General features: G+C 48.5%; 2 protein-coding genes across 2 annotated transcripts; one reads left to right on the forward strand and one right to left on the reverse strand.

Annotated features, from left to right (window-relative positions):
• The first annotated feature begins 576 nt into the window (after positions 1-576).
• LOC119392905 (serpin B3) lies at positions 577-1,728 on the forward strand. Its single transcript, XM_037659826.2, has one exon. The coding sequence runs from the start codon at positions 601-603 to the stop codon at positions 1,726-1,728; it is 1,128 nt and encodes a 375-aa protein (XP_037515754.1). The 5' UTR covers positions 577-600.
• Positions 1,729-7,849: 6,121 nt separating this feature from the next.
• On the reverse strand, positions 7,850-25,962 carry LOC119394814 (neprilysin-3). The gene is made up of 8 exons (XM_037662119.2): positions 25,786-25,962; positions 19,674-19,991; positions 18,284-18,449; positions 16,536-16,634; positions 15,808-16,095; positions 14,811-15,250; positions 11,950-12,093; positions 7,850-8,197 (listed from the first exon to the last, which is right to left on the reverse strand). The coding sequence occupies exons 1-8, from the start codon at positions 25,960-25,962 to the stop codon at positions 7,850-7,852; spliced, it is 1,980 nt and encodes a 659-aa protein (XP_037518047.2).
• Between the last annotated feature and the right edge of the window lie 1,130 nt (positions 25,963-27,092).

Genomic DNA, 27,092 nt, shown 5'->3' on the forward strand with positions numbered 1-27,092 from the left:
ATACGTCCGCGTTCCTTGCGGGCCAAAAAACCTCAATCTATCTAAACGTATGCCCGCGCACTTGGGTCACCGCGGGCTCCTGTGCAAATACAACTGTGTTTGAAACCAACCGTCGGTACGAGCATCATATATATAACCAGACAATTCTGTATGACCATTCTTACCTGGAACTATAAGTAGTGCAAATCAGAAGAGATATCTACGAGAGAGGATGCGTACACGGCAAGCGCAATCTCTTGGGAAGGTGTCTTCGTATTTACGCTAAGTTTATAGATTAACGTGTACGTCCAACATGCTATATATGACCTGAAGAAGTTGCACTTGAATATATTCTAACACGTATCATGTGCAAACACCGTGGAAGCGCTGCAAGATGGCCCGGCAGCCCAAACGTCGCACACATTACGCGTTTCACCGGTGGCAATGTGTCGCGACACTGCTCCTATGCTATGATATCATTAACGATGCCATTTATTGTGAGGTACGGATTCCTCCAATGTACTTACTTCCATTTGTAGGCCTATTAAGCTGGGTCGTAGGGCAAATCCTAAAACTCAGTTCCTGTATGCGGCTCTTTCACAGGACTTGGACTGCAAAGCCATGCCAAAGCACCTTAGTCGCATGATTGTGCACTTCTCGATAGACCTGCACCGGGAGCTGTTGAAGTCTAAGGACAAACGCAATAATACCGTCTATTCGCCGTACAGCATTGCGACAGGCCTTTCCATGGCTCTCGCCGGAGCGCGTGGCAACACCGCTGAAGAGCTCCTGTCCGTGATACGAACAAAGGATGACAATGTACACGATAAGTTTGCGTCCTTTCTACCGAAGCTATCGAGTCAAAAGCTGCAGTTTTACGTCGCCAACAGAATCTACAGCGACCTCAAGTTTCCTGTCATTGATGAGTGCGCGGTCTTCCTGAACACTACGTACTCGTCCACCATCGTGTCCGTGGACTTCCAGAACAAAAGCGAAAGCGTCAGAGTCGAGATCAACGACTGGATCAAGGAAGCCACCGAGTCCAAGATAACGGAGATCCTGGCTCCTGGAAGTGTGGGCCCTACGACCAGCGTGATCTTGGTGAACACCATATATTTCCGCGGTCTCTGGGAGTCACCGTTTCCGGCCGACAAGACGTCGCGTCGAGATTTCAACGTGAACGCTACTACCAAAGTGCAGGTGGACATGATGTGCCTGAAACAGGATTTCGCCATCGCGCACAGCGACGAGCTCGCGGTCAGGGCCCTCGAGATGCCTTACAAAGGCGGCAGGGCATCCATGGTCCTACTGCTACCGGACGCCATCGACGGGCTGTCGTATCTGGAGCATCACCTATCGCATCACAAGCTGTCGGCGATCTTGGCGGATCTCAAGGAGACACCGAACGTCCAACTGAGCATGCCCAAGCTCTTGCTACAGCAGAGTTTCTCTCTGAAGAACACCCTCATGGCACTGGGGATCCATGACCTGTTCTCGGAGAAATGCGACCTCTCCGGCATGTTCAAGACGGGAAGTCCTTCTGTGTCCGACATAATCCACAAGGCGTACCTGCAGGTGGATGAAGAAGGCACGGAGGCCGCTGCGGCCACCGCTGTTGTGGGGGTCGGGTGTTCCGTCCCAGCTGCGGCGCAGACAACGGAGTTTGTGGTCGACCATCCGTTCATGTTGTTCGTATTGAGGGGCAAATCCGATATGTTGCTGTTTATGAGCTCCGTGCGAAATCCTTGATGATATTTTTTTTTCATTCTTTCCTGCGTCGATTCGCGACTTTCGTCAGTCGTGTGCAGCTCTGGACATGTGGCTTTAGCGCAAGAGAATAAATAAAATAAAACGGGGATGTGCCACGCGTGCGTGAGTATCCGCTTGCAGATTAGTTCATAACATATACTTTGTATAAGCCGAGAACTTAGTGAACAGTGTGGGCCCGCTTGTATTTGCGCTTCGTATTTAACAGCTCAGGAATAAGCCTTTACTCTTGTACGTGAAATTACCCCAAACTACCCCGCAAACCTAGAACACACAACCCATTTCCTTCCCAGTGGGAAGTTGCTCTTTCCAGCAAAGCCCTGGAAGACCAGCGAGGACAGATTGACCGGGCCAGCCGAACGGCAGCACCAAATAGGTCCCAGGATTGATTCTACTATACTAGTCTTAACGCTTTTGCAGTGTTGCACTGCATCTTCAAACGTTGGCCTAGTCTAATGGCTTTTATCTGGTTGCCACATATCCAAATAACATTGGCTAAATTATTTTGTTATATGGGCTTTATCGGCTTCCTCGTGCTTTCATACTCTTTCACATTAATATATGAAGATTTATACGATTTTATCAAATAAAACGAAGCGGTAGCAGCAGAACACTTTATTTTTGTTATTTTGCTTGTGAAGTCCCAGAGGGTGAAGCCATCAGTGCAGGACCCCGTTTGAGCTGTTCCTATCCGGCTGGCCCAGTCAATCGGTCTTTGCCGGGCGTCCAGAGCATGTGCTGGAAAGTGCCGCTTCCCACTGCGAGGGCTATAGGATTACTGTGAAGTGATTAGCCAGTACATTAAACAGGGCCGATATTAAGCATAACGCATATGTGCTGACCTACGTAATAGTTCATTCATATAAGTGCAACGCGAGTTGATGCCACATCGACCCCAGTGCGCGATACGTACGAACCATGCAATTATATGCCATCATTGCGAGAAACGCGCGAACAAACGGGACAAAAAAGCCAGGCTACATTGGAATAGACGTAGCAGCAGTGGCGAAATGGTAGAGCGTCCGCTTCCAATGCGGCGTTTAGCGGGTTTGATTCACAGAGCCGACCGGGAACCTACCGGCTTTTCTAATGGGTAGAAAGGTGCACCGACCCATGGCACTTTGGCATGTCGTTTATGGGTATTGATCTCGATAGGTGACCCCAATAATGTGTGTGAAGGAATCTGTGTGCACGTTAACCCACTACAGCTTCGGTTTAATAGTCGAGCACACGCCGCTGCTGTGGGAGGCATAAAATTGCTGCCGCTGGGTACCTACCGGTGAAATAGTGCAAGCGCACTACGGGCCAGGTGCTCGGCAGAACGAAGAAACATGGTCGCTTGGGTCGACATCCACTCTGTGAGGAATTGGCCCATTCGAATAAACCGTAAGGTTGTTTATTCCAAATGTTATCCATATCACTCACCCTCTCAAATAATGCAGGCCAATGGTCCTAAATGTCTTGAACAAAGAAAGAAAGCTTTACGTTTGCAATTACTTTTCTTTCTTTGGAATCGGAACCTATCCATTAACTCTTAACCCTGTCGTCTTCAACATCAAGGCATATACTCACCACCTCAACGTAATGGTTGATCTTCCGGACCTGAATAAAGTTCATCATATCATATCATACAATCGTATTAATTCATTTATTCAAGTTTTCATTTATAGTGGATTGGAATGATTGTTGTCTTCAGTGATCTGTTGGGAACTCACTGAACACAGGAAATTCGCAGGCTATATTCTGCATGTGCGCGTTATTTGCCTTTCTCTCGCAGCTTTACGGTGGCATTACAAGGGCACTGTTGAAATTTGGGCTTCTTCGTAGCGTCTGTGTTGTGTGTCCTCTTCTTGCGTCCCCGTTCACTCAGCGCTATTTTTCGTCGGCTTAGAAGGGGCTCTACCCATAGGCATGCCCACAGGGAAGGGGGAGGGCTTCCCCGCTTAATCATTACAAGGGGGCACCTAGTAAGCAAGCTAAGGGAAGCACCAAGTATACCTGTCCGTCGTGTACCTCAGTCGTATACCCGTCCCATCAGTGATTAAAATGCAGCCTTACGAACATGTAAGATTTTGTCGATAATGGACGTTGCACTGCAAGAACTGTTTGCTTTCCACTTTAACCCCAGGAAAGCCGAGGGCCAAAGTGAAACCGTTGTGAGGAGGATGCCATCGCTTCATTTTCATTCTTTCATTCATTACGAAGCTTTCTTTCTGACTCGAGTAATCCTGGGGTGGGGGTGCGGGGTGTAACTTTGCTCCACCTAATGGAGAACCCTGCGCACGCCTATGGCCCCACCACAAATTCAGCGTACCCGAAGAAGCCCGGCAGCTTTAGCGATGCACATCGCTGTGTCTTATGTCAAAGGAAAAAATACGAAGAAAAATATTTCATTGGCGCAGTATCACGTCAGATTACGATTAATAGGCTAGCGCCTTTTCTTTTTTCAGGTTAAGTAGTTCACTACGTGCGCTGTCTGTTTGCTCGGATTTACGCAGCTGCCTCCTCCCGTGCCTTTTATTTCCGTTGATTTTTGCTTTGTTTGAAAACTATGGGAAGGTAAGCTATGGAGGCCTTTAAGTATTGGTCCTTTATCGTCCTTCGTTCTGTTCGTGTTTACCATTTCGTCCTTACCGTCCAAAGTTTCACATCAATGACAAAATACAGTAAGACTTGTTTTCAGTACAATATTCTAAGCAGTATTTATTAATTGTGTTAAGGCGTTTATTTGATGGCACTCGGCGGCAATACGCAATGGCGACAGTCAAGGCCGAAGCACGGACTCAGCGCGTCAGGAGAAGCCAAAGAGGACGACCCACTAGAAGGCGCTGGAAAAAACAACCATTACTCACTTCCAAGGCTTCGCTACAATTGCTTTACAGTCTGACTGCACGTGGTACTTTCAACACGGGGCGCTGACTGTTCAGAATAACATGTCAACGATTTAAAGAAAAAGTTTTTTTTCCATTTCATTCCATTGGAGCACTACACTTACTCTACTATGGGAGAGCTGTATGCAGCTGACTGCGGCTCTATATACAGACGGGCACACATGCATGCGCTAGCTTCGCCGCGGCGGCCAGTCAGTCTGACCCCGGAGCTTCCACAGTAAAGGTCACGGTTATTCATACTGATGTAGCCCTCGCCACAATGACAAGCACGGACGTGCTCGTAGTCTTCACGTGCCTAATCTCAATTGAGGCACTCAAAATTCTGAGTAAGAGCAGCACTCCGCTTCCTTACACCTGCGTAGTGTGGGTGCCGGGGCACGAGGGGCTCGAGAGAAACGAAGCGGCTCACACCGCGGCCCGCGGTCACGTCAACCGGGCCTCCCTCACCGCCTCGCTCGAACCGCGGTTAGCTAGCGCTGCAGCAGAAGTGGAGACCGTACCCCCGACGTGTAACGCCATGCTGCAACACCATCGCCTAGCTCGCAGGGTGTACCCGCCACCTCACCCCATGCTGACTAATGAAGAAACCACAGCATCCCGAATACTGCAGAGCAACACGTACACGCACGGTATCCTGCTACATCGCATCTACCCGACGCTTCATGCATATCACTGCCCGATCTGCGACGTTCTCGACACATTGGCACACCTCATACTCGAGTGCCCGTGGCGCCCCCAAGATGCCGATAACAAGCCCGCAACGACCGCATGCACGCAACAACCTCCTCGCCGAGACGTGGGAGGCCAAGATCTCTTCATGGGACCTAGACGACCAACGTGGACTCGTCGCCAGGGCCCGGGAGGCGATCGCGGCCAGAGGATTCCTGGACTAAGGGACCCTCCCACCTAGAGTGATCCCAAGCTTAAGAGCTCGGGGACACTGTTTTGGCAAATTAAAAGTTTATTTCATCATCATCATACTGATGTAAAAACTCCCGCGCCGTAAGCGTAACCTTAGTTCCAGAGGCGACCGCTACAGGCGCAGCTCGCGCGAAAGGGAAGTCTTCTTCGTCTTTTCTTCGAGCGCCTTGATGATGACATTAACGCAGGCAAAACCACATATAGCATAACCAACGCGCGCTTCAAGCGCGATTTCCTCGACCACACGTTCGGCCACAGCTGCCAGGTCTGCGACCGCTTGTGATTTGACAACAACCTGAACACAATCGCTACTCCAACAACGTGTGACATCTTTTTATGACAGCAGAGGAATTTTACGGAGCATTCACGGTTTACCCGATTACCACAGAGCCAGCTCCTCAATCATCATTCACTTCGTGGATATGGCGTGGTTTGTTTCCTCTCGCTGTCCGAGTCTCTGAGGGTTCCACTGGCTTCGAGGCCATGGCCCTGAGCCCACAACCTTTATCTTGCATTTTGTACACTTCCACAACGCTCACGCTCGATCACTTCACCGCACTGAGGAAAGCACCTATTTCAGGAAGCATCCACCAACTTCAGAGGCGGGGGTGTAGTCCCCCCCCCCCCCCTCCCGGCTGCGAGCTTGATTATTGGTCACCTTACGGTAACGAATGATATACCTGCACCCAAGGTGGCGCTTGCCGTCGCGCGCGATTTCATCGAGGGAGGTGTATATCGCTAGATTGTATATCGCAGGCGTTGTCCCGTATTCCTTCTTCTCGTCCACGTCTTCTTCGCTAGTAAACAGGTCCTATTATTCACGTTACCAACTAGCCCAACTTTCCGCCTTAAAGTGTATATCGACGTAAAATTTCCTCTTTTGGGAGAAAGTGCACACCGCAGAAAACGAAAAAACTGCCAATATTATTCAATTTTTTTATAGCGTTATTGCGGGTTTATGAGCGCCGTCATTGGCTCCGGCATACCAAAGGGCCAAAAAGGGACTGCACTTCGTTACGATGGCTTGTTGATGAGGGCGGTGCCATAAATAAAGGAAGGTTTACCACCGCGGCTCCCTCACACGAACCGCAGTGGTCAACAACATGGGAAGGAGTGATTTCGAAGCACCAAGCATGGCGTTGTGCTGAGAAAGTGGCTTTACATACAAAATGTAAAGAAGTAAAAGAAAATGAAGCCACCTGTAGTGACCTCCTTCTCGCCTGTTTAGTAAGTGATGAGGCCTGTTATACCTAATGACACTGGATGGGGTATACTTTTTCCTTTTTCCACGCTTGTTTGTGCGTCGCAACTGTACACCGCTTTCTGCTGAATTTATGATTGAAGATATCGGTCATAATTAGGGCTTTCCAAGGCCACCGTCTAGTGACGGAAGACACACAACAGTCTGAAGTGCTATGCAGTAACAACGGTACACTATTTGTGTATGTCAAACGTTAAATCACCCTGTTTGTCACAAGAGGGTATACATACATGCATGCATGGTGAAGTGCATATAATAGCTGAAGTTCTTACTCGGTAAAGCGCATACCAACTTACCAAGAGACTACAAGAGAAGGCAAGCGTGCGATGAGGGGACAGAAAGTTAGGTGGGCCGTGAGCAGGCGAGAATAATAAGATTGCGAGGATAACACGGTCGCAGCAAGCAGAGGACCGGGTTAATTTGCGGAACGTGGGCTACAGGCCTTTGCCCTGTAGTGGGCACAGTCATGCTGCTGATGATGACGATGAAAGCGCATACTCGTGAATGCACAGTTGTTCCGAGGACGCGCGAGGATGGTATACCGAGGCGATTAAGATATGTCTTGCTCTGCGTCACGACTGCCCGTAAATTGCCAGCCATTGGCGCAGGTGTGCACCGTGCGTGGCTCTTCAACGATGCTCACAATAGGGCGCCCGGATGCCAGCGCCACCGGAGGAGGCGGACACATCGAGGCATCCTAGCACACACCACAAAGGTCGCCGAGTGGGATTGAAGAAAACGTACGAAATGTATTCACTCACGTCACAGCAAACGCTTACGTTATGTTTCCACGCATCCAGCTCTACCTTGTCGCTCCAGTTTGCGAAATGTTAAAAAAAAGCTTTTACGAATCAATTTGAGGCGATGACAAATGTCCATAAGCCGTTAGCAGAAAATAAAAATTCGCTCTGGTTACTTTTGCATCTTCTTGGTCCGTTTTCGGGCATCACGCATGAATACTCCTTCGGGGGCATTAGCGATACAGGAACGCCATTACCCCCCCCCCCCCCCCCCCCGAAGGAATATCCTTCTAGAAGACGCATTTATCCACGGGGTTCATCTGGGAGCCCGGCGGGCAGTTGAAAGCTTCGCCGAAGCTGGGCATGTTCATTGCTGGTACGTTGCATCTCGCCCGGTAGGCGGCGTGACTGCCCTCGTTGTAGTCCTGATAGCGGGTTTCGATGCGCGTGCACCATATGACGCAGCGGGACACGAAGTACAGCTGCTCGCTGGTCAAGTTGAGCGCGGAGTTGCCGGGCACTGTGATGCGACGCAGGCGATCGGGAAGAGAGCTGAACGCCGCGTGCGACACCAGCGACCCGACGAAGTCGGCCAGGTTTTCGGAGGAGTGGCGGTCCAGATTGTCCGTCTTGCTCACCTGAACAAGGACGCCAATGGGTTGGTCCATGTGTATATTTAAAGGGACCCTGAACAAACCAGAGGTCGAAATTCAGTTATGGTATTTTTAATATCTGGGGTTTAACGTCCCAAAACCACGATATGATTATGAGAGACGCCGTAGTGGAGGGCTCCGGAAATTTCGACCACCTGGGGTTCTTTAACGTGCACCTAAATCTAAATACACGGGCCTCAAACATTTTCGCCTCCATCGAAAATGCAGCCGCCGCCAGTTATGGTATTGCAGTTGTGCGCGAGTAGAAAACGAACACGTAGCCGCGAGGATGTTTTGAAATGGTGCCGTCATGGAGGAGTTGCACGCCTTTTATGATCGAAATACGGCCCTCACTCGTTTCGCTCTTTCTTTCGCTACGCTATATTCGTTGGCTCGTCTCTCTTTCGGGCCGAGTTTTCCTCCTCGCGTGCGAAGAGGAAAAACAAGGAGTCGCGCGTAGGAAGACAAATAAGTCCTTTTGTAGACGACATGACCAGACGCGAATGGTGACGTCACGGCCAACGCTGAGGATACCGAAAGGCGCGGAGAGGAGAAGCGTAGAGTTTCTTACAATATTTACCACAGGATACTCTGGGGCTGCGATCGTTCAGTGTCTATGGGAGCGTTGCATCTCCCATAGACACAAGCGCCAGATTTCTGTCTAGTGTACTATTCAAAAACTCTGTGACGACAAGGGATTGTTTCTTGGAATTCGTGGGGCGCCCGCGGCGCGTAGCGCTGCCGCGTTTGGCACTGCTGATCGCGACGGCACTCTGAACTCGATGGGTGAATTTCCTTGAAGTGTTAAAAAAATATCGTAGGTGGTTGAGGGGCCCTTTAATATGTAGTTATTTGGTTCTGTCTGACTCAAAATGCGACACGATCGATCTTTATTTAATGCGTTAAGCGAAGGTCTGCAACCTCGATGCTCGGACCCACCGTTGTGTATAGCCTAGAGCAGGTAAGTTGTAGCACCTCTAAGCTCAAGGACGTTGGCTAGACTCCCGGCGAAGTCGGTTGCATTTCGATGGAAGTAAAATGCAAGAACACCCGAGCACGTTAAATAACCCCAGGTCGTCGATATTAATCCGTAGTCTCCCACTGCTTCATGAGTCATAATCATATTGAGTTTGAGAATAACAGAGAGCTGAGCTAGTTGGTAAGTATTCATTGTAAAAAGACAGGGCGTGCAAACACGGTTTACTTTCCCGCATTTTTTTTTACAATGCTTACATTGTTTAGACCAGGAGTCTGAAAATCACCTTAGCCAGCGGGCCGCAGTCACGCAATTTAGTTGCGCAAAGGCCGGGACAGTGACGAGGGTTGGAGAGAGGGGGAGGGGAGGCTTGTACAAATTGTCAGCAAACGTTGCTATTTGAAAGAAAGCCTTTCCCATATCTCATATACGAGTCATCTCTGAAGGAGATTTGGCGCCAGGATTCCAAAGCATGTCGATATTGATCTCTAAAATGACTAAAACCTGGATGCCGATTCTGAAATATAGTTTTTGTTTCACGGTTATGTTTCAACACATGGTAAACACGTGGGGTGCCTCACGAAAAGACTGCTTTAGGCCAGTCATGCCTGTGTTGCTCGTGAACATACTTATTAAGAAAAAAAATGTGGGGCGAGGACAGTCATGTGCGGTACTCGGGCTGCTGTCATGCGGCCCGCGGGGCCGCGCGGGGGAGAGAGCACGCGGCCCGCGGCCCGCGGGCCGCGCGTTTGAGACCCCTGGTTTAGACACTTGTACGTATAAAGTAATACAAACGGTGCTGTGGAATGCGGGAAAAAAGCTGCGAATGAAACGCAGCTTGACAGGCCCCGCATCCCGACGAAACAAGGCAGAAAAGTGACAGCAATCAAACCTTCGCATAAACATAATACACATAAAATACATATACATTTAAAATGGCATGAAAGAACACAGCAAGACACAAAATAAATACAAACATTCAAATAGAAAAAAAATATGATAATAGTGCACGTGGCACAGTGAAAATTTTGTACTGCTATTAGGGGGAGAGGGGAAACGAAAAGAAATTCAAAAAGAATTTTTTATTGTTACGCCAGTATATTCTAATGCATGAGTATGCTTAGCAGTGATGTTAACAGAATAAGTTAAACATACCGTTTCGCTAAAGGAGGCACATAAAACGCCAGTACTCAATTCTCGAAATTCGAAGGTCCGCAGCAGCAACAACGACAACGGCAACAAAGAATGCCCTAGAGCACCATAAGTCATAGAATATTAGCTTGCCTATACAGTCAATTTTTGTTTCGTTTCTTGACAGGTACCTATGTCGTGAAGTCATGGTGGCAGGCCCGTAGCCAGGAGGGGGGGGGGTGTCTAGGGGCCCGGGCCCGCTCCAAAATTGTGGCGAAGTAGGTGTTTTTCTCAAATAGTCAAGGTTTTCAGCAAGTCCCCCCCCCCCCCCCTCAGAAAGAAAGTTCCTGGCTACGGGCTTGCATGGTGGAATATGTCGTCATGTATATTGAGCAGCATATCCCGACGTTTTGAGACTCGCTCAGGTTCCTTCAACGCATCCTAATAATAATAATCATTTAATAATAATTGCTGGTGTTTTACGTGCCAATACCACGATATGATTATAAGCGACGCCGCAGTGGGGGACTAGAGAATAATTTCGACCACTTGGGGTTCCTTAACGTGCCCCTCAATCTAAGCACACGGGCAGGGGCGTAACCAGAAATTTTTTCGGGGGGGGGGGGGAGGTTCAACCATACTTTATGTATGTTCGTGCGTTCGTTTGTATGAGTGCGTGCATATATACACACGCAAAACTGAAAAATTTCGGCTACGCCCCAGCACACGGGCGTTATTTGCATTTCTCCCTCATGGGAATGCGGCCGCCGTGGCCGGGAATCGAACCCGCGCCCTTCAATCGCATCCTATGCTAGTGCTCAGTGCAAGGCCCAACGTAGCGACCCCAAGCGGATCAGTTAAGAGAGCATAGGAACTGCGGCTAGTATACGCGGACTTGCCTGAATTTCGTCCGCGCGACATAAATGTAGGAGCACGCCTTGGAATTTATGTCAGTAAAGGAAAATAAAGGCCGCAGACACGTATGTCAGGTAGATCTCATAGACTACCCAATAATTCCTGTATTATAGCTTAAAGGGACACTAAAGGGAAACAACGAGTCAATTTAGATTGATAAATTGATAATGCGGATAACTTCACCATCACAGGTTTATTAATAGAGGATAAAATCGAAGTCAAAATTTCGTTTTTAAAGTTCGCGCCGAAATCTCCGCTCGTGACGTCACGGATTTCAAAGCGCATTTTTCGTATTTTGGCGATATTCGCTCGAACAAACTTCCTGGAACTTGATATGTTAAGTCTATGGCAACCTCACAGGACAACGTACTTCATTTTTTACCGATTAGGAGCTACGCAGGGCCTAGTAGACGCCGTCAAAACCTATGACGTCGCGGCGTTTGGTGCGAGAATTTCAAGGTGGCGTCGCCACCTGCATTTTCTGTTTGCGTCTTTTCTCGCTAACCAAGCGTCTTCTCGCGGCAAGCGTGGTGACTTTGGTACTATGAAAGAGTATAATTTACTAATATGAGAAAAACCGTTTTTCTCTTTAGTGTCCCTCTAACGATTTGAGCGACATGACCGGTGTTCTGTCAAGCAGTTTTAGTGCAGAAAATTCAGCAACGTTAATAAGAAGATGCGTCCTGGGGACGTTTCAGGGGCATGGCGTTCTGACCTTGGCGTGAGATAGCTGGAGGCAGTGCATGACGCTTCTATGCTTCCACCGGGACCATTGGGTCAACCAGTGGCGCCACAGGCCGCCGGCGTCGATGTTCACACCTTGGGCATCATAACCATGCGTCATCTCGTGCGCTATGATCTGCACGGGTATGTCATCATCATTATCATCACAACCACCTTCATCAACCACCAATCATCGTCGTTCAGTGCATCTATTTGACTCGTGTTTATTTATTTATTTATTTATTTATTTATTTATTTATTCCTTCGCACAAGCCTCTTCCTATGATGCACTGCTAGCAATGCCTATAAAGCCACAGGTCCTAGAAATCTCTTCACCCCGCCCCCCTTATTGATACTGTAAACATCTCTTTCCTATTTATATGGATGGACGGATGGATGGATGGATGTGTGATGTTAAGTGCCCCATTTTTGAATTAGGGCGATGGCTAGTGCCACCACGTTTTTTATTGGATATTTTTATGATCTGCAGCATTCGTGGAACAAATTTCAATTCCTAATATTACTGTTACAGAAACATATTCTCATGTCTACCTTATATTCCGCCACCAATTTTCCAGCACCCTCTCACTAGCCTCAGTCACCTTTTCACTTAGGTTTCCCCGAGCTGTCATCAAACTTAAATGGTTCGGGCACACACAATCCTTCCTCGACTCTTGCGTGGGTACTTTGGCATTCGATCACAATATGTCCTACGGTTTCTGCGTCCTTCCAAACACTAAGCACGAATCGTCTTCGTTGGAAAATTTCTTGCATATCGTTCTCAGACACACTGATCTGGCTTCGAACAACAAGGAACTCTTATTGGGGAACATTTATGTGGACGCTGTCAGACATTGACGTCATGACCTGTACATGCGTTGGCGACGCCATCTCTTTCATATAAAGTGATGGCGTATTTATGCATGTGCGGTTGATGACGTCTGTGTCGGACAGCATATATATTCCGTATGTGCAATTTTCCCAATAACAGCTGTTGCAAGTCCAGCGCTTGTCCTTGTAGGAAAGAACTCCCCCTAGAATTATCACTGAACTTTTATCTTTTGATTTCGCTATTTGCTGTCCGATATAACTCCACTGCTCGCTTCCTCAATATTGCCTCTATCCAGAACGCCGCTTCAATTCCGACGAAGTTTAACCCATTTTCTTTCCAGCGATCTTCTCCTCCACCCGGACACGTTCCCTTGAAGTAAGTTTTATACTGCGCCAACTTGACTTTCTGGGAAATGAGCACGCCCACTCTGTCAACCCTTTTTCTTCTTTCTTTTTTCTTCTCTTTGTGGTGTCCTCCCAGTACCCTCTGCAGATGTTGCCTGGAATAAGCGGCGGCTCCTCCGTATCGCCAGTATATGAGTTTCCGTAAAAGCACATATATGCTTACTTGTTCCCGATTTAGTTGTTTTTCAGTCTCCAAACATTGTTTCATTTTGGCCGCCTTGCACATTATTTGCAACTAAGCACAACCACAATTAGAGTTCCTGTACATACTAGCTTTAGGTAGTAGAGTTGCGCATCTGTCTTCCGAACGCCGCTATCAACCATGCATTGCGGAGAAGCTGCCGCTTGGGCCAATTTTTGTATTTCTCTACGCCACCGCTGTAGGGAATTGGATTGACACCAGACATCGACAGTTAAGTTAAAGGGGTCATGAACCACTTTTCCAGGTAATGATCTAATGACCTCAGTATCGGAGTTTACTGCCTCCCGAATCGATTGCCGCAAAAATTTCTCAAATCCGTCAAGAATGAGCGGAGTTACGGGGCTGTGGCGCACGCTCTCAGCGCTTTCTCTCTTTTCTCGTGCCGACGAGCGCACTGGAAGCTAGACAGGGAGGGATGGCACAGGGGAAAGAAGTTACGTCAGCGCGCGTCATGAAACGCGATCGCTCTCCCGTTGTGATTCGCGTGCGCGAATGCGGCTACCGTGTAAATTTAGCAGACTGAGGAGTGCGGCGCGGGCAAGTGGCTGCACCCCGTGGAAAGAAGCTCATCTCATCCGGGTATCGGCCAGTAAGCATGCTATATCTCTTGCGACGTAAACTGGCAGATCCGCGACGTCAACGTGCAGACGCCCCGCCCATCGACGAGAGTGAGAACCGGTCTCCGTTTGAAAAGAGGGCGCCTGAAGAAACGGCAACTTCGCGCTCCGCTTGTGGCCTTTACGCGGCGCGCACGATTGTAATATTTTGCAGATCAGTTCATAGCCGTGTCAGCTTTCCGCAGGATGTGTTTTTTCAACAAGCCCAAGGGGTGCTTCATGACCCCTTTAATCCCCGGTCTTCGACACGCCAAACATGTCGATCGGCGGCACGGTAGGCATGTCGCCTGCAAAAAAAAAACGGAGAGCGGCTTCGCCGCATAACTGTGGTTGCTTGCCAGACCTATGCGCAACTCTGCTACCTAAAGGTAGCCTACACAGTAACTCTAACCACAATATAACCGAAGCGCCATCTTTCGACAATAACTGCCACAGCTTCCCGGTTTAAGCGCAAATGCACAAGGCGCATGAAACACAGAGAGACTTGGTCTATCGTTTATTCGCTGTGTATCCGGACTACCCTAATGATAAAGTGAATTCGTTGCTGGGCTATTTGGTTCATAGTAGTAAGCTGCAGAGCGCAAATTAGGTACACGGCATAGAAAAACACACACAACGTATAGCGCCTGTCCTGTGCTGTGTGTGTTATTATACCTCCAGTACCTAATTTGCGTTCTGCAGTTTACTACCTTAATGAAAATATAATTGACGTTTAGAATCGATTTTACGATAACCTAGTAGTAGCAGTGTGAAAGGCCTCAGACCTCTCTCTTTTCTTGCCCTGTCTTTCTCACGTACCATTCCAATCACGCCGTAGTTGTGTGCAGCCGGGCCCTGCTTGTAGAACACTGGCTTGCCAATCATGCCGGCCGGTACGAATACCTCGTTGAGTACCGTCCCGTAGTAGGCTACCCCACTGCCCGAAGTGAATACAATGTCGGACGACGAGTTACTGATCACCCCGAGGCGATTCACAATGCGCGCCGCGCTTAGCCAGGCGCGCCAGAAGGAGCCTCCGCTCGGCGACTCCGGGAATTCGGCGAAGCGGGCGTCCATGTCGCGAGCGTTGCGCATGTCGTGCGGGAGCCCGTTGGCCATTCGCATCGCGCGCAGCTTGGTCAGGGCGTACTGGAGGGACAGCGAGTCGAGCCACGAACTGTGCCTCAGCTGAGTCTCGTAGAACTTCTTGAGCCGCGAGAAGATGCTGTCCACTTCCGCGAGGTAGTCCTCGGGCACGGCTGCACAGCGGGTGTCGAGCATTGAAACGCGACGGGCTTCTAAGCACTCGGCAACGATGTATGTATTGAGAGAAAAAAAAAACAGAGAGGTAGACAACTCTGTTCGTTGGAACGAGACTTGAATGAGGACATTGGTGTTAGTGGATGCCTAAGATTAGCCATAATTTATCCAACATTAACCGACACTAGCCAGCCCTAACCAACATTATCCAACATTAAGCCACCCTTAGCCGACACTAGCCGATATTATTTATTTAATTAATTAGCTGCTTAATATTTGATCATTTAATTAATTAATTATGCTAAATGTTCACGGCTGACCCCAGGACCTCAGCAGTAGTAGCCACATTTCATCGGAGTTAGACAACGCACAACCGAACGTGTACGCGTCAATGGTGTCCACCCCGAAGCAAGGGCATCGCCATTTCTGTCTTCCGTTCGCTTTCATTTCGGAACCTTCTGTACCACAAGCGATTCGAGTAATATTTCTCTCCTCTTTACGGAAATATTCGCGCTAACGAAATGGCTCATATAGAGTACATGCTCACTACGCGCACCTTGCAGCAGGTAAACTCCCATGAGCGGTGCCTCCATGACCTGCGACACTTTGACGACGCACTTGTACCAAATTCTCAGGCTAGGCATGAGGCTGAAAGTCTCGCTGCTGCGGCCGAAGCCGGCGAGCTGACGCACGATGCTCCAGGATACGAGACGGTGAAACTCGGCTTCCCTGCCTGACGTCACGAGAAGCTTGAGCAGCGCGTGGGCGTTGGAGTTGACGTAGACACCGTCGTCGTCCGTGTAGCGGCCCCGTGAGTATTCTTTTATGATGCGCTCAAATTCGTCTGCGACAAAATACGTTATTTATGCGGGTCTACAAGGTGTATAGCACAGGCGACGCAACGGAAAGAAAAGTAACACCGCGTACGCGCTCACCCACCTAACTATACGTTTGTTTACATACCGCGAAAACACACAGACGCACACACACTGCTTCCTTGTTTGAAACAACGATCCGCCACCGCTTTCATGATCTAAACGTCAATGTACTATTCATCAAGACATCATTCGCGGCCCAGCAGCTAGAAGCTCCCCTGTAGCTAGCTTCTTGGAGATACGCAATTAGTTACTCAGATCAAATTGATGACAACGACACTGAAAATCGTAACAGTTTCCGCGACTAACGTCCTGAGAAGGAAAGAACTTCGATTACTTAGCGCCCGTATTTATGGCTGTAGAATATGTGTACGACTGAAGAGTATGCGCAAAGCAGAACTTTGCTCACCTTTCTTCTGCTCTTCTGCTGGGTCGAGGATGTTCCTTACTGATAAGAAAGTCCAGTGCTCGTCCAGACGCTCTTTCTCCTTGATCATAAATGTTTGAACTGCGCAGGAAATTGCAAGGATTGCGTCACTTGTCTTACCGATGGAATAGTCGCATGGCATGGGAGAGACAACATTCACAGATCATCATCGATGTTCATATTGTGAAGTGGATCGACAGTGCTCCAACAGAGATGCTTGAAGGCAAGAAGGAAACAGCACTCAGCTTTTTAGCAAGTTTCATACACAAATAATAGTTGGAATGTCAATCGGGACCACTCATTTGTGACTTGTTGCCTTAAACACACACACATGCACACACAAACACACACACACTCTGCCCACGGTCTAGCTACAGAGGCCGATTCGCAAAATTTGCTTAATTTTCGATATTATTTCAATTTCATTGCACACTTTTGCTTATAAAGCACAGTGTTAAGTGTTTTTGTCGGAGGTACTTTTACTTTTAGACGTACGAGCACCGCATGACACTCTTTGCTATTTTCCATACCACGCTATCTAGAGCCGGTGCGAGTTGTCCGAAAACACTGATAAAAATGAAAACTTGTATAAAAGTGAGGGAATGTGTTAAGCTAGGTGTTTTATATGATAGAGTGCACATGAAGGTATGTCATAAGCCAGAATTTGAGTCATATACGTAGTAGAAATTAGTGTAAGCAACAATTACATCCGAGAAACCCATGAAACCCGGATGGGGCTTCATTGCGACACCTGATGTCTCAGACCTCAACCACGCGCTTCATTCTATACGTGGCTTCGGCATCGCTCCGAACATGAACGCCTAAAATGCATATAAAAGGAATGGAACCGATGCAAGTGCCACTCCCACACCCCTAAGTCTTGCACTAGGGTCGCTTTAGGTTTTGTTGTTCTTAGCGTTTCCAGCACACTCAGCTAGAGAGCGCAGCCATTAGCAAATCGCGATTTTCTTGACCTGGATCAGGTCCGATCGTGAATAAAAAAGAAAAACACCTTGCAGTAGCACTCGATTGCAGGATGGAGCTTAATCCGGATCAGGCCCGCATGACCAGGATTTGGGGACATGTGCGCGTAGCGCCATCTCTGATCGATGACAGCGGTGACCTGCCATAACTGAATGGGCAATAGACTAAAAAAATCACATCGGACTAAAGAAGCTAGTTATCAAAAACGACTCTCGGTTCTATACAGCAGAGACTTATTTGAATATTCTGGTAAACTTACAGTATCGCACTACAAAACCGCGTGGCTTCCCAGAGTGTTTAGTATTTAACAATGGGGCCCCATGTGTTTCTAATGAGCGGCGTCCAATTGTCCTGGGAAGCCACACGCTTTGTAGTGCGATACTGCAATTTAGCCAAAATGTTCCAGTAGGTGTCTGCTGTATAGAACCCGGAGTCATTTTTGATAAGTTGCTTTTTTCAAAAAATGTGATTTTTTTTTCGCTTATTTCCCATTCAGTTATGGCAGGACGCCGTTGCTGCCGCCGAGCGATGGCGTTACGTAGAGATGTCCCCAAATCCTGGGAATGATCGCGATCGAAAGAGACCGTGTGGAAGAGGCTATTTGTGTGGAACTGCACTTGCAGTGTCGCAAGTGCAGGCTATTGGCTGCACTTGCGACCCTGCAGGACATAAGCTAGATCATGCGTGGAAGAAATGAGTTCGTAGCTGTACATAGATGAGAAGCTTCTGACGTGCACGAATCCTACCTTCATCTTCAAGTGCTGACAGCTGTGAGACGAGCGCCTTCGTACTTTTGCTAGGTGCTCTCCCGGAGTAATGTGCGATGGCTGCGCTGTAGTAGGAAGCCGTCACGTTGGATCTCAGCAGCACTCGTTCCGCGAACCACGCATCATCGCTGTTGGCCAGGGCGACCTGCAAGTCAGTGTAACAAGGTCAAGACCGCGAAATGAGTGCAAGCCTCACTAAGTTGATGTTACAGAATCGTGCTCTGAGCCAAGCTGCTTATGCAGCCCCACGCCAGGCCACCAAGTCCTACCTGCGTTGCCAACCTGCATTTTAGTGAAGAATATAAGATGTCGAATTTAACACGTCTGGTAACCCATGCGTAATTGTAAGCTGTCTTCAATATGGGCATACGCTATAGGTCAACTGGGCGCAAAATTGGTCTTTTAAGTTTTACTATTTTGTAAGCAGAACGTATTAGCTTACATACCTTTGTTAAAATGGCAATAAAGGGCGCCAGAAAACGTTGATATGTGTGTACAATTATATTAGATGCCGGCTAAAACGCGAGCTGGGTTTCTTGAACAGCTATGCTGGCAAAACAAGCGTCCTTAAACACAGTTTAATAACGGTGAACACGCTAAGGGGGACGGTACGACAAGGAACACGTGTTTTTCGTCGCCCTGTCTCCTTCTGATCTTTCGCCCTTATTGCACCATGCATGGCACACCAATCATACCAAACTGCTGCCCACAAATGTAGACACTGCGAGTCTTACATAGCTCTCACTGCACAGCAACCAGATGCTTTGGCCCCGGTTAAAATCCCTGCCTCTCCATCACTTGTGTCTCTCTGTCAGTGCTTAAAGTCAGGGGGGTTCCGGGGGGTCTCGACCCCCCCCCCCAAAATTTACAAGGGGTCTGAGACTCCTCTGGCTAGAATGTAGGGGTGCTTGTTGGCAAACGTAATTTCCAATGAAGGTACAATCAGCCATGTACACCATGACCGTCGAGACTGTTCAGAATCGTTACCTTTTGTCTTTGATGTCACGTACACTATAAAATAATGGTGTCGCAAATAATGTTACATATGTTAGAAGTGTCGACGGTTCATATCAATGAGCTGTTTTACGTCAGATACCGTCGGACATACTGGCAGAGCTTGGGGATCGCAGGTGTCAAGTATGCGTCAAAAGCGGAGCAAAAAAAAAAAAAAGAGATTACCTTTCAAAGTTATTTTGCCCATTTGTATAAAGTGATGTGTCAAGCAAGCAATCAGTCGCTTTTTTCCTATCTCACTCTTTATTTCCCTCGCCACTTTTGCTCGAATCACAAGAGACCCCCCTTCGATGGAGCCAGACTTTAAGCGCTGATGTCTCGGTATCACCGCCAGCGCAGTCGAACGCATCCGTACCTCGAGTAACGGTTTCCCTCTCGGTATCTGGTATCTGTTAACTCTGAACTCGACGAAGGCGGGCAGACCGTACTCGAGCGAGAGTCGAACCACGTCGCGACCGGGGTTCGGGTCGGACGACTCCTCTGCCAGGAGGTCAATGTCTAGCGAGACCATGAAGTCCTTGAGGGCGTGCATTTCGACCCGTCGATTGTCCACCGGGGCGGCCAGACACGCCCGGAACATTCCGACCGCTTTCTGCACGGCAGTCTGGGATCGGTCCGGCACGTCCACCGACGGCAGAAGATGGTCGGCCGCCGCCGTCACGCGCTGGCCCATCTGTGCACGTGATGAAGGTCAGCGCTAAAACGGAGACAGCAGTACGAATGTGGGACGGTTCGACCAGTGACCTGTCATTTGGAATGCGCGGCGGCATAGGCGTGCGCTCAGGAGTGGCAGGGGAGGGGGGGGGGGCAGCTCGGCCCCTCCCGTATTATCTCGTATTTGCACTACATTCCGATCGTAAGGGTCCTGTGAGCGACGGCCTATCTTTTCCGCAACAGGAAAACGAAAAATAACCAAGCAAACAAACGCACTAACAACAAAGAACGATGACAGTAAGAACAATGACAACAACAACGACACCATCATCATCATAATCAGAATCAACAACAATAACAGCAACAGCAGCAGCTACAACAAAATCGAAATTCACGATTGAGAAAGACGTCGCATACAGAGGATGACTTCTGGTGAATTTTGACCACCTAGAGCAAGACTTCTAAATGGGCTTTAAAGTGAAACACTAGACCAGTTTGTACTGATTGAACGTTCATTGATAATACCGTTTATCGTTTTTCACCGTCATGAGTTCATTTTCAGAAGAGAAAGTGAAGCCTACAGTTTCACTTCTGAATTTAGCGCGAAAACATCAGCACCTGAATATCACTGAGACGTAATAAATTTCGAAGTTTCTTCATCGTAACTTGGCGACACTGACTCAGTGAAATTCCCTGAAGCTTCGTATTTTAAGTCTCTGGCTCCGCGGAACGCGATGCTATTCATATCGAAAAAATAAACAGTTATGGAGGCCACAGCAGCCGCCGTATAAATCTATCACGTCACCACGGGTTGCTGCGGGAACCAAGGAAACTACCGCACCTTCGTTTTGTCTTGCGCGTCATCACGCTTGCTAAGGGTCTTTTCCTGACGAGACTGGTGCTTTTGATATTATGAAAGAATAATTTACTCATAGGAAGGACATCGTTTCTACGTGACTGCATACAAGTACCGTGCCCGCTAGATGAAAAAGCGCGCAATGTGCGTTTGCATCCCGCGGCCGTGCACGTACAGATCATCTGGACACCTGCGCATGCCTCCCTGCCTCGAAATGAGGCGGCTCACACAGTGGCTCGAGAGCTCACTAACCAAGTCAGAGAACAGACTCAGACAGAGATGAGAGAGGTGCGCATAGTTAGTTATAATGGAATAGATTATTAAGGCGAAAGCCTTAGATGCCTCATAAAACGCGAAAATTGACCTGGCGTCCCGCGTCCGCGGCGTCAGCACGACTGAGAAGAAAATGAAGATGGATTTCGCCTTCCGGTCGTCTTAGGTGAATGCATAAGGGACCCTGTGAGTTTTTATAGATTGGCGAGAGATCGGTATCCCGTGCCCACCCCACCCTCAATAAGACGCAGACGGTGGCCTGGCGCCTCCTCCAAATCGACGCATATCCGAATCCGGCGGCCTACAGCCATTAATACCTAAATGAATAGGATGACAAATACCAATTAAGCGGGGAACGGGAGCATTTGAAACACATCCTGTGGGCTTGCCCTCGGTTTACTCGACAGGGTCGGAAAATTGTTAATGACTGCTGGGGCAGTGGGAGGCCGTACGGCTTAGCGCGGACCCGGAAGATCAACTCTGGGCCGTCCAACTGGCTCAAGACGCCGCCAGGGCCCAAGGGCCACTGGACACCATTTATGTGGAGACCTAGTCCCCAAACCACTGGACCCATTTAAGTTATCTATCTCTTCAATGCAAAGACAAACGTGCAAAGACAAACGGAGGCACAATTTTCGTTAAACACGGGGCCAACGCGGCAGGGATTCGAACTCGCCACAATATAACCTCAGCAAGAACGACAGCTTGTACTTTCAAACATGTAAAAGTCGGATATGTGTATGGTCAGGTACCTCAAGCAAGACGGAGCCGCCACGATAGTTGCCGCAGGCGTACTCGTAAAAGTCTACGCATGGGTCACGGTTGGCGTCTACTTGGCTACGTAGATAGTCGGCCAGGGACCGGCAGTCGCTGGTTGTGCATGGCTCCGGTGGCAGCGGTTTTTCTGTTGATGTTGCCGGTGTCGGATGAGCTGTTGCCGGTTTCGATGTTTGCGTTCGTGTTGTCGGGCTTGTCTTGGGCGTTTCCGTCGGCTTAGTTGTCGGCTTGGTAGTCGGCTTAGTAGTCGACTTTGTCGTCGCAGTCAGGCATACGGTAAATACAAGGAGAAATAAGTTACTTTGCCGAGTACTAAGCTGAAAGGTAACCTAGTTACTGCCCTTTAATAAAATGTTCGAGCAGGCCAATAATTGTCGAACAACGTGACTCGTTTCTTGCAGGTACTTTGAAGATGCAGACTCAAGCCGTAATTTCCTAAGGGACACTCAAGAATTACTGAGGCGGCGTACTTGAGATAAAGAGGATAGAGCTCTCGAAACTATAATCGCGGAATCTTGCCTTTGTGTCAGAGAAAAATTGAGACGAAACATATGGAAGTTAGGCTGGGAAAGTAACGGAATTGGTGCAAGTCGCTTACTTTATGATTACAACCCAGCACCAGGAAGTGATCATGTTAGAGTATTAATAATACCTACAGGCATGCGCACAGGATGAGCGCAAGCCTATGCGCTCTAAGAACTGACTCTCTTTTTATACACGCAAGAGTCACATGTGCAGCACTCCCTTTAGAGAGGCACGTTGACCCTCTTTAGGAGAGTCGTGGAACGTACGACTTTCCAAAAGACAATCAATGCACGACTCTCCTAAAGAGCGTCAACTTGCCTCTCTAAGGCAAAAACCAGTCAAAAAGACGCCGGACAAGAGGAAGAAGTGACACACACAAGGACTGGACTAGCAACTGTGCTTTATTAGCTGACAGCACCTCCCAGAAGAACCACGGCGCATGCGCTAATCACGTAAAACCATGAAGTCAAAACCCAAAACAAGAAAAACCAAAGCAGAAAATGGCCTACATAACGGCCAAGAATCTACCGCCAGAGTGACAGGACCATTTTCTGCTTTGGTTTTTCTTGTTTTGGGTTTTGACTTCATGGTTTTACGTGATTAGCGCATGCGCCGTGGTTCTTCTGGTGCTGTCAGCTAATAAAGCACAGTTGCTAGTCCAGTCCTTGTGTGTGTCACTTCTTCCTCTTGTCCGGCGTCTTTTTGACTGGTTTTTGCCTCAGCGTCATGTACCAACTGACCCAGACTTCGACCTTATTGCCTCTCTAAAGGGAGTGCTGCACATGTGACTCTTGCGTGTATAAAAAGAGAGTCAAAGGGCACCTTTTTTCTTAGAGTATGGATGGGCGCACAGAATGGTGGTGGTGGCCACCAACCTCCGATCGCCTGAAGTGGGCGCCAATTCTGCGCCATAGCTTTACTCTGTCGGCCCAGTGACGTCATTGTTTAATGCGCAGGGTTATGGCCACGCATGTTTTTTGAACGATAATGGAGGCTGGGGTCCCGTGAATCTGCATTCCAAGAACTATTTTCTTCCCACCTTTGTTCCAAGAAAGTGGGGGCCAATGGCGGGGCGTACTGAGAGCACGTCAGTGTTTCATTTTCATTTTTGAGTTCATTGCGGAGCTTTTATTTCGGACTCCACCAACGGGGGGAGGGGGTGGAGCTGCAGTGAAACTGCCCCGCCACCCCAATACAGAACTCTGCGCACGCCTATGATAACACTCACACAAGTAATTTCAAGTTACTAAGTTACTCACAAAACTGAGTACGAAAGAAGGGGAATTGTTAGAAGGGCCTCGTTTCTTTGTTAGACACAACTAATGAAACCAACAGACAGTTAAGCTAAGGAAATCATAAAAGAGATTATTTGTTCTTTCTTTAGTTGTAGTGTAATGACCTTGACTTAAATATAAAGGAATGAAAGTGGACGAAAAATCGCCCTTTCCGTCGATGGGATCTGTAACCCACAACCTTGGAATTATGGGAGAGTGATTATTTCGTCCACTTAAATTCCTTCCAATGTAAGTCAAGGTCATTACACTAAAACTAAAGAAAGAACAAATAATGCACTTTATGCATTACTTAGCTTAACTGTCTGTCGGTTTCATTAGTTGTGTCTCACAAAACTGAGTGTAGCTAAAGTATAGAGTCCTACATTTACGTACACGCGTGGTCGCTACCTTCGTTTTTCTTGTCGCATGTGTCACTGTGGCGGTGCCTTTTGTCCCTGGTCCATCGATAGTAACAGTGTCTTCCCGCGTTTCCGTGGTCGCGGCCGAAGGACGACGAGTCGAAGACACGCGCGGATTGGTCGTGGGGTTCCTGGAATCTGTCCCTGTGGGGTCGATGAAGGCATCCCCCGTCACTATGACGTATGGGTTGTGCGCCGCTTGCGTCTGGCGTTTCGGTGAGGTCGCTTCCACGGGCCCCTGGCTAGGTGCGCCATTAGAGAAACCCAATTCCAACTGCGACAGCCGCAAAACAGCAACGCCCTCCCGTTAACGAGCATGGTTTGGCCCTTCAAACGTGGTGAGCACGGACGGGCTGGCAAATACATTGAATGATGGATTTTTGTTGGACTACGACTAAGCGAGAAAGTATGCCTCTGTTTAGTTGACCACCCCAATATACGAAATGCTGAACTCGGGGAAGTGAAGAAAAGCGGAAAGAATCGATGTCGAATGAAGATATTGCGAAAAAACAACGTAAACTACTACGCCTCGGAACAAGCGCCAAAAGCATGGCATATAGTACCAAGTACTGAGGGCAGCCACAGTGTAATCATATTGGAATGAGCCCGCGCAAAATTTATTAAGACATAAGCCTTGTATAGACGCCACACAATACGCGAAAAGTTACCGACGGCGTCAACACGAACGATGCAAAAACTCACGAGTTCACTGATGACGTCACAGATCCCTAATATCAGGAGAGGGACAATAAAATCGAATGAGAAAAAAAAAAGAAGACGAAGAAGATGGCAGTGCGCCTTTGCCTTAGGCAAATACATAAGGAAACGTGCGACATTTTGTAAATATTATGCGTCTTCCGCAACCTCAACAACCAGGCCTGATGTACCCTCGAAAATCGCGACCTAAAGACGCTAAGAGTTTGACTGCATGGTTAAATGATTGAGTTTCGCTACCCGTGACGTCATTTTCGGTAAACTGGCGTGTACAGTAAAAAAAGGCCGTCAACCACTCCTCGCCCTCTCTATGCTTCGTATGTTTTAATGCTTTAATATTGCTTTTTGTGGCAACAGATTCCATCGAATTACACTTTACGATTGCGTGACGAGGAAGGTTTATTTCTACTTATTTCTGTAGGGATCCTTAACATCGGTGGCTCTCAGAGGTCGCGCGACCAAGTTGGCGGTAAGTGGTTTTAGCGTACTCTAATCGCAAATAGTCGCGAATGCTATAAATGACGCCATAACGCTGGAAAGACAGGATGTGAAACATGCGCATGCGCATGTTTCACGTCCGAGAGGACATGCGCATATCTTGTCTTTCACGTCCTGTCTTTTCAGCGCTATGACGTCATTTATAGCAAAGAACCAACTAACCAAAAACCTCTACTGCTTAGATGCAAATGGTCGCGCGCCTTCTAACAGTCGCCGATGTAAATGGGCCCTCGCCCACTGGCGGCTGGTGCTGCCAAAGGGATGAGGCAACGTCTCTATACCGGCAGTCATCATAATCATCATCATCATCGTCATCACCATCATCAGCCTGTCTACGCCCACTGCAGGGCAAAGGCCTCTCCCATGTTCCTCCAATCAACCCGCGACATTGCCCACTCTTGATCATGTAAATGAGTGGCCGATGCACCGGCAGTCATGCGATGGCAAAGCGTTGTCATGCTTGCAGGTAACGCGTACCGTTTTGTCGACAATTTTTGTGAGGAACAGCATCACCACAATAAGCCCGGCGAGGCCCAAGGTCGACCTGAAGCAGCAGACGCAGGGGTCGATGTCGCCACGGGGCTTCGACCGGACTGTGCTACTCTGCTCTGGCGGCCACTGGTCGTCTTGGTAGGAAGAGCCCACGCGCTCCATCAAATTGATGCTTCTGAAACGACCGGGCGATAGCATTTTAAATTGACACGACGCACGCAGACAACAGTTATCGCTCGATTTAATGCTTTAGCAGAGCGGTGAATTGTGCTAGCTGGTGGTTGTTGATGATTTCTCCTTGCGCTTCGTATTACGAGACGGGGACGAGACCAGGACTACAGGACAGGTGGTTCCACACCACGTGACCTGAAGTACCTGTCTCGTGCCCGTCTCGTAATACGAAGCGCAAAAAGAATACACGATTTAATGGCACCGGATCGCAGGTCCTATCGTCTCAGGAAGGTTCCAGGTCCAGGACCAACACCTATATTGCAAAGGAAGGCCCTATCAGCGCTCGTAAGAAGCGAGTGATGCTATTGAAAATTATCGAGAACAACATTTTGTATGAAAGCTTCGTGTGATTAATTGATTTGGCCTGACCCTGTCGCGTTATGTGTCTACATATTCCTTGTCTGTGCTACTGAACTTTGTGTAAAGTTTATTAGTATGTTACTGGGTACTTGTGTATTTTCTTTTCTTATGGTTAGGCTATCAAACTTATTTCCTTACAGCTGGACTTTAGGAGGCTTCTGAGCCACTTTTTCAGTTAGCATCGAATGATCTCAGTATCGGAGTTCGTGGCCTCATGAGTCGATTGCCGCAAAAGTTTCGCGAATCCGTCAAGAACGAGCGGAGTTACACGAGCTTTGTCCCGCGTTCTCACCCCGATGATTGCGCTGAAAGCTACACTGGGAGGGATGGCTCGGGGGAATAATAAGCTACGTCCGCGCGCGTCATGACCTTGAGCGCGCGTGATCGCTCTTTCCCGTTGCAATTCCGTTGAGCGCTAGTGTGGCTACTACGTAACGTTAGCAGACTATGGAGCTCGGCGCCGGAACGTGGAGGCACCCCGTGGCAAGAGGAGCATCGAAATCAAACGCCGTTCCCGATTTATGTCGGCTATTGGGCTGCTACCTGCTGTTCGACGTCAAACAGCAGGCGCCAGCAACTCCGCAGAGAGTGAGCACCAGCCTCTGCATGGTAAGAGGGCGCCTGAGAAAATGGTAACTTCGTGCTCCGCTTCTAAACCCTCCTTGCCACCACGAGTGCTAGATTTGACTCAGCTGTTAATA

This window comes from Rhipicephalus sanguineus, chromosome 5 (genome assembly GCF_013339695.2).
Source record: "Rhipicephalus sanguineus isolate Rsan-2018 chromosome 5, BIME_Rsan_1.4, whole genome shotgun sequence".
NCBI classification, from domain to species: domain Eukaryota; kingdom Metazoa; phylum Arthropoda; class Arachnida; order Ixodida; family Ixodidae; genus Rhipicephalus; species Rhipicephalus sanguineus.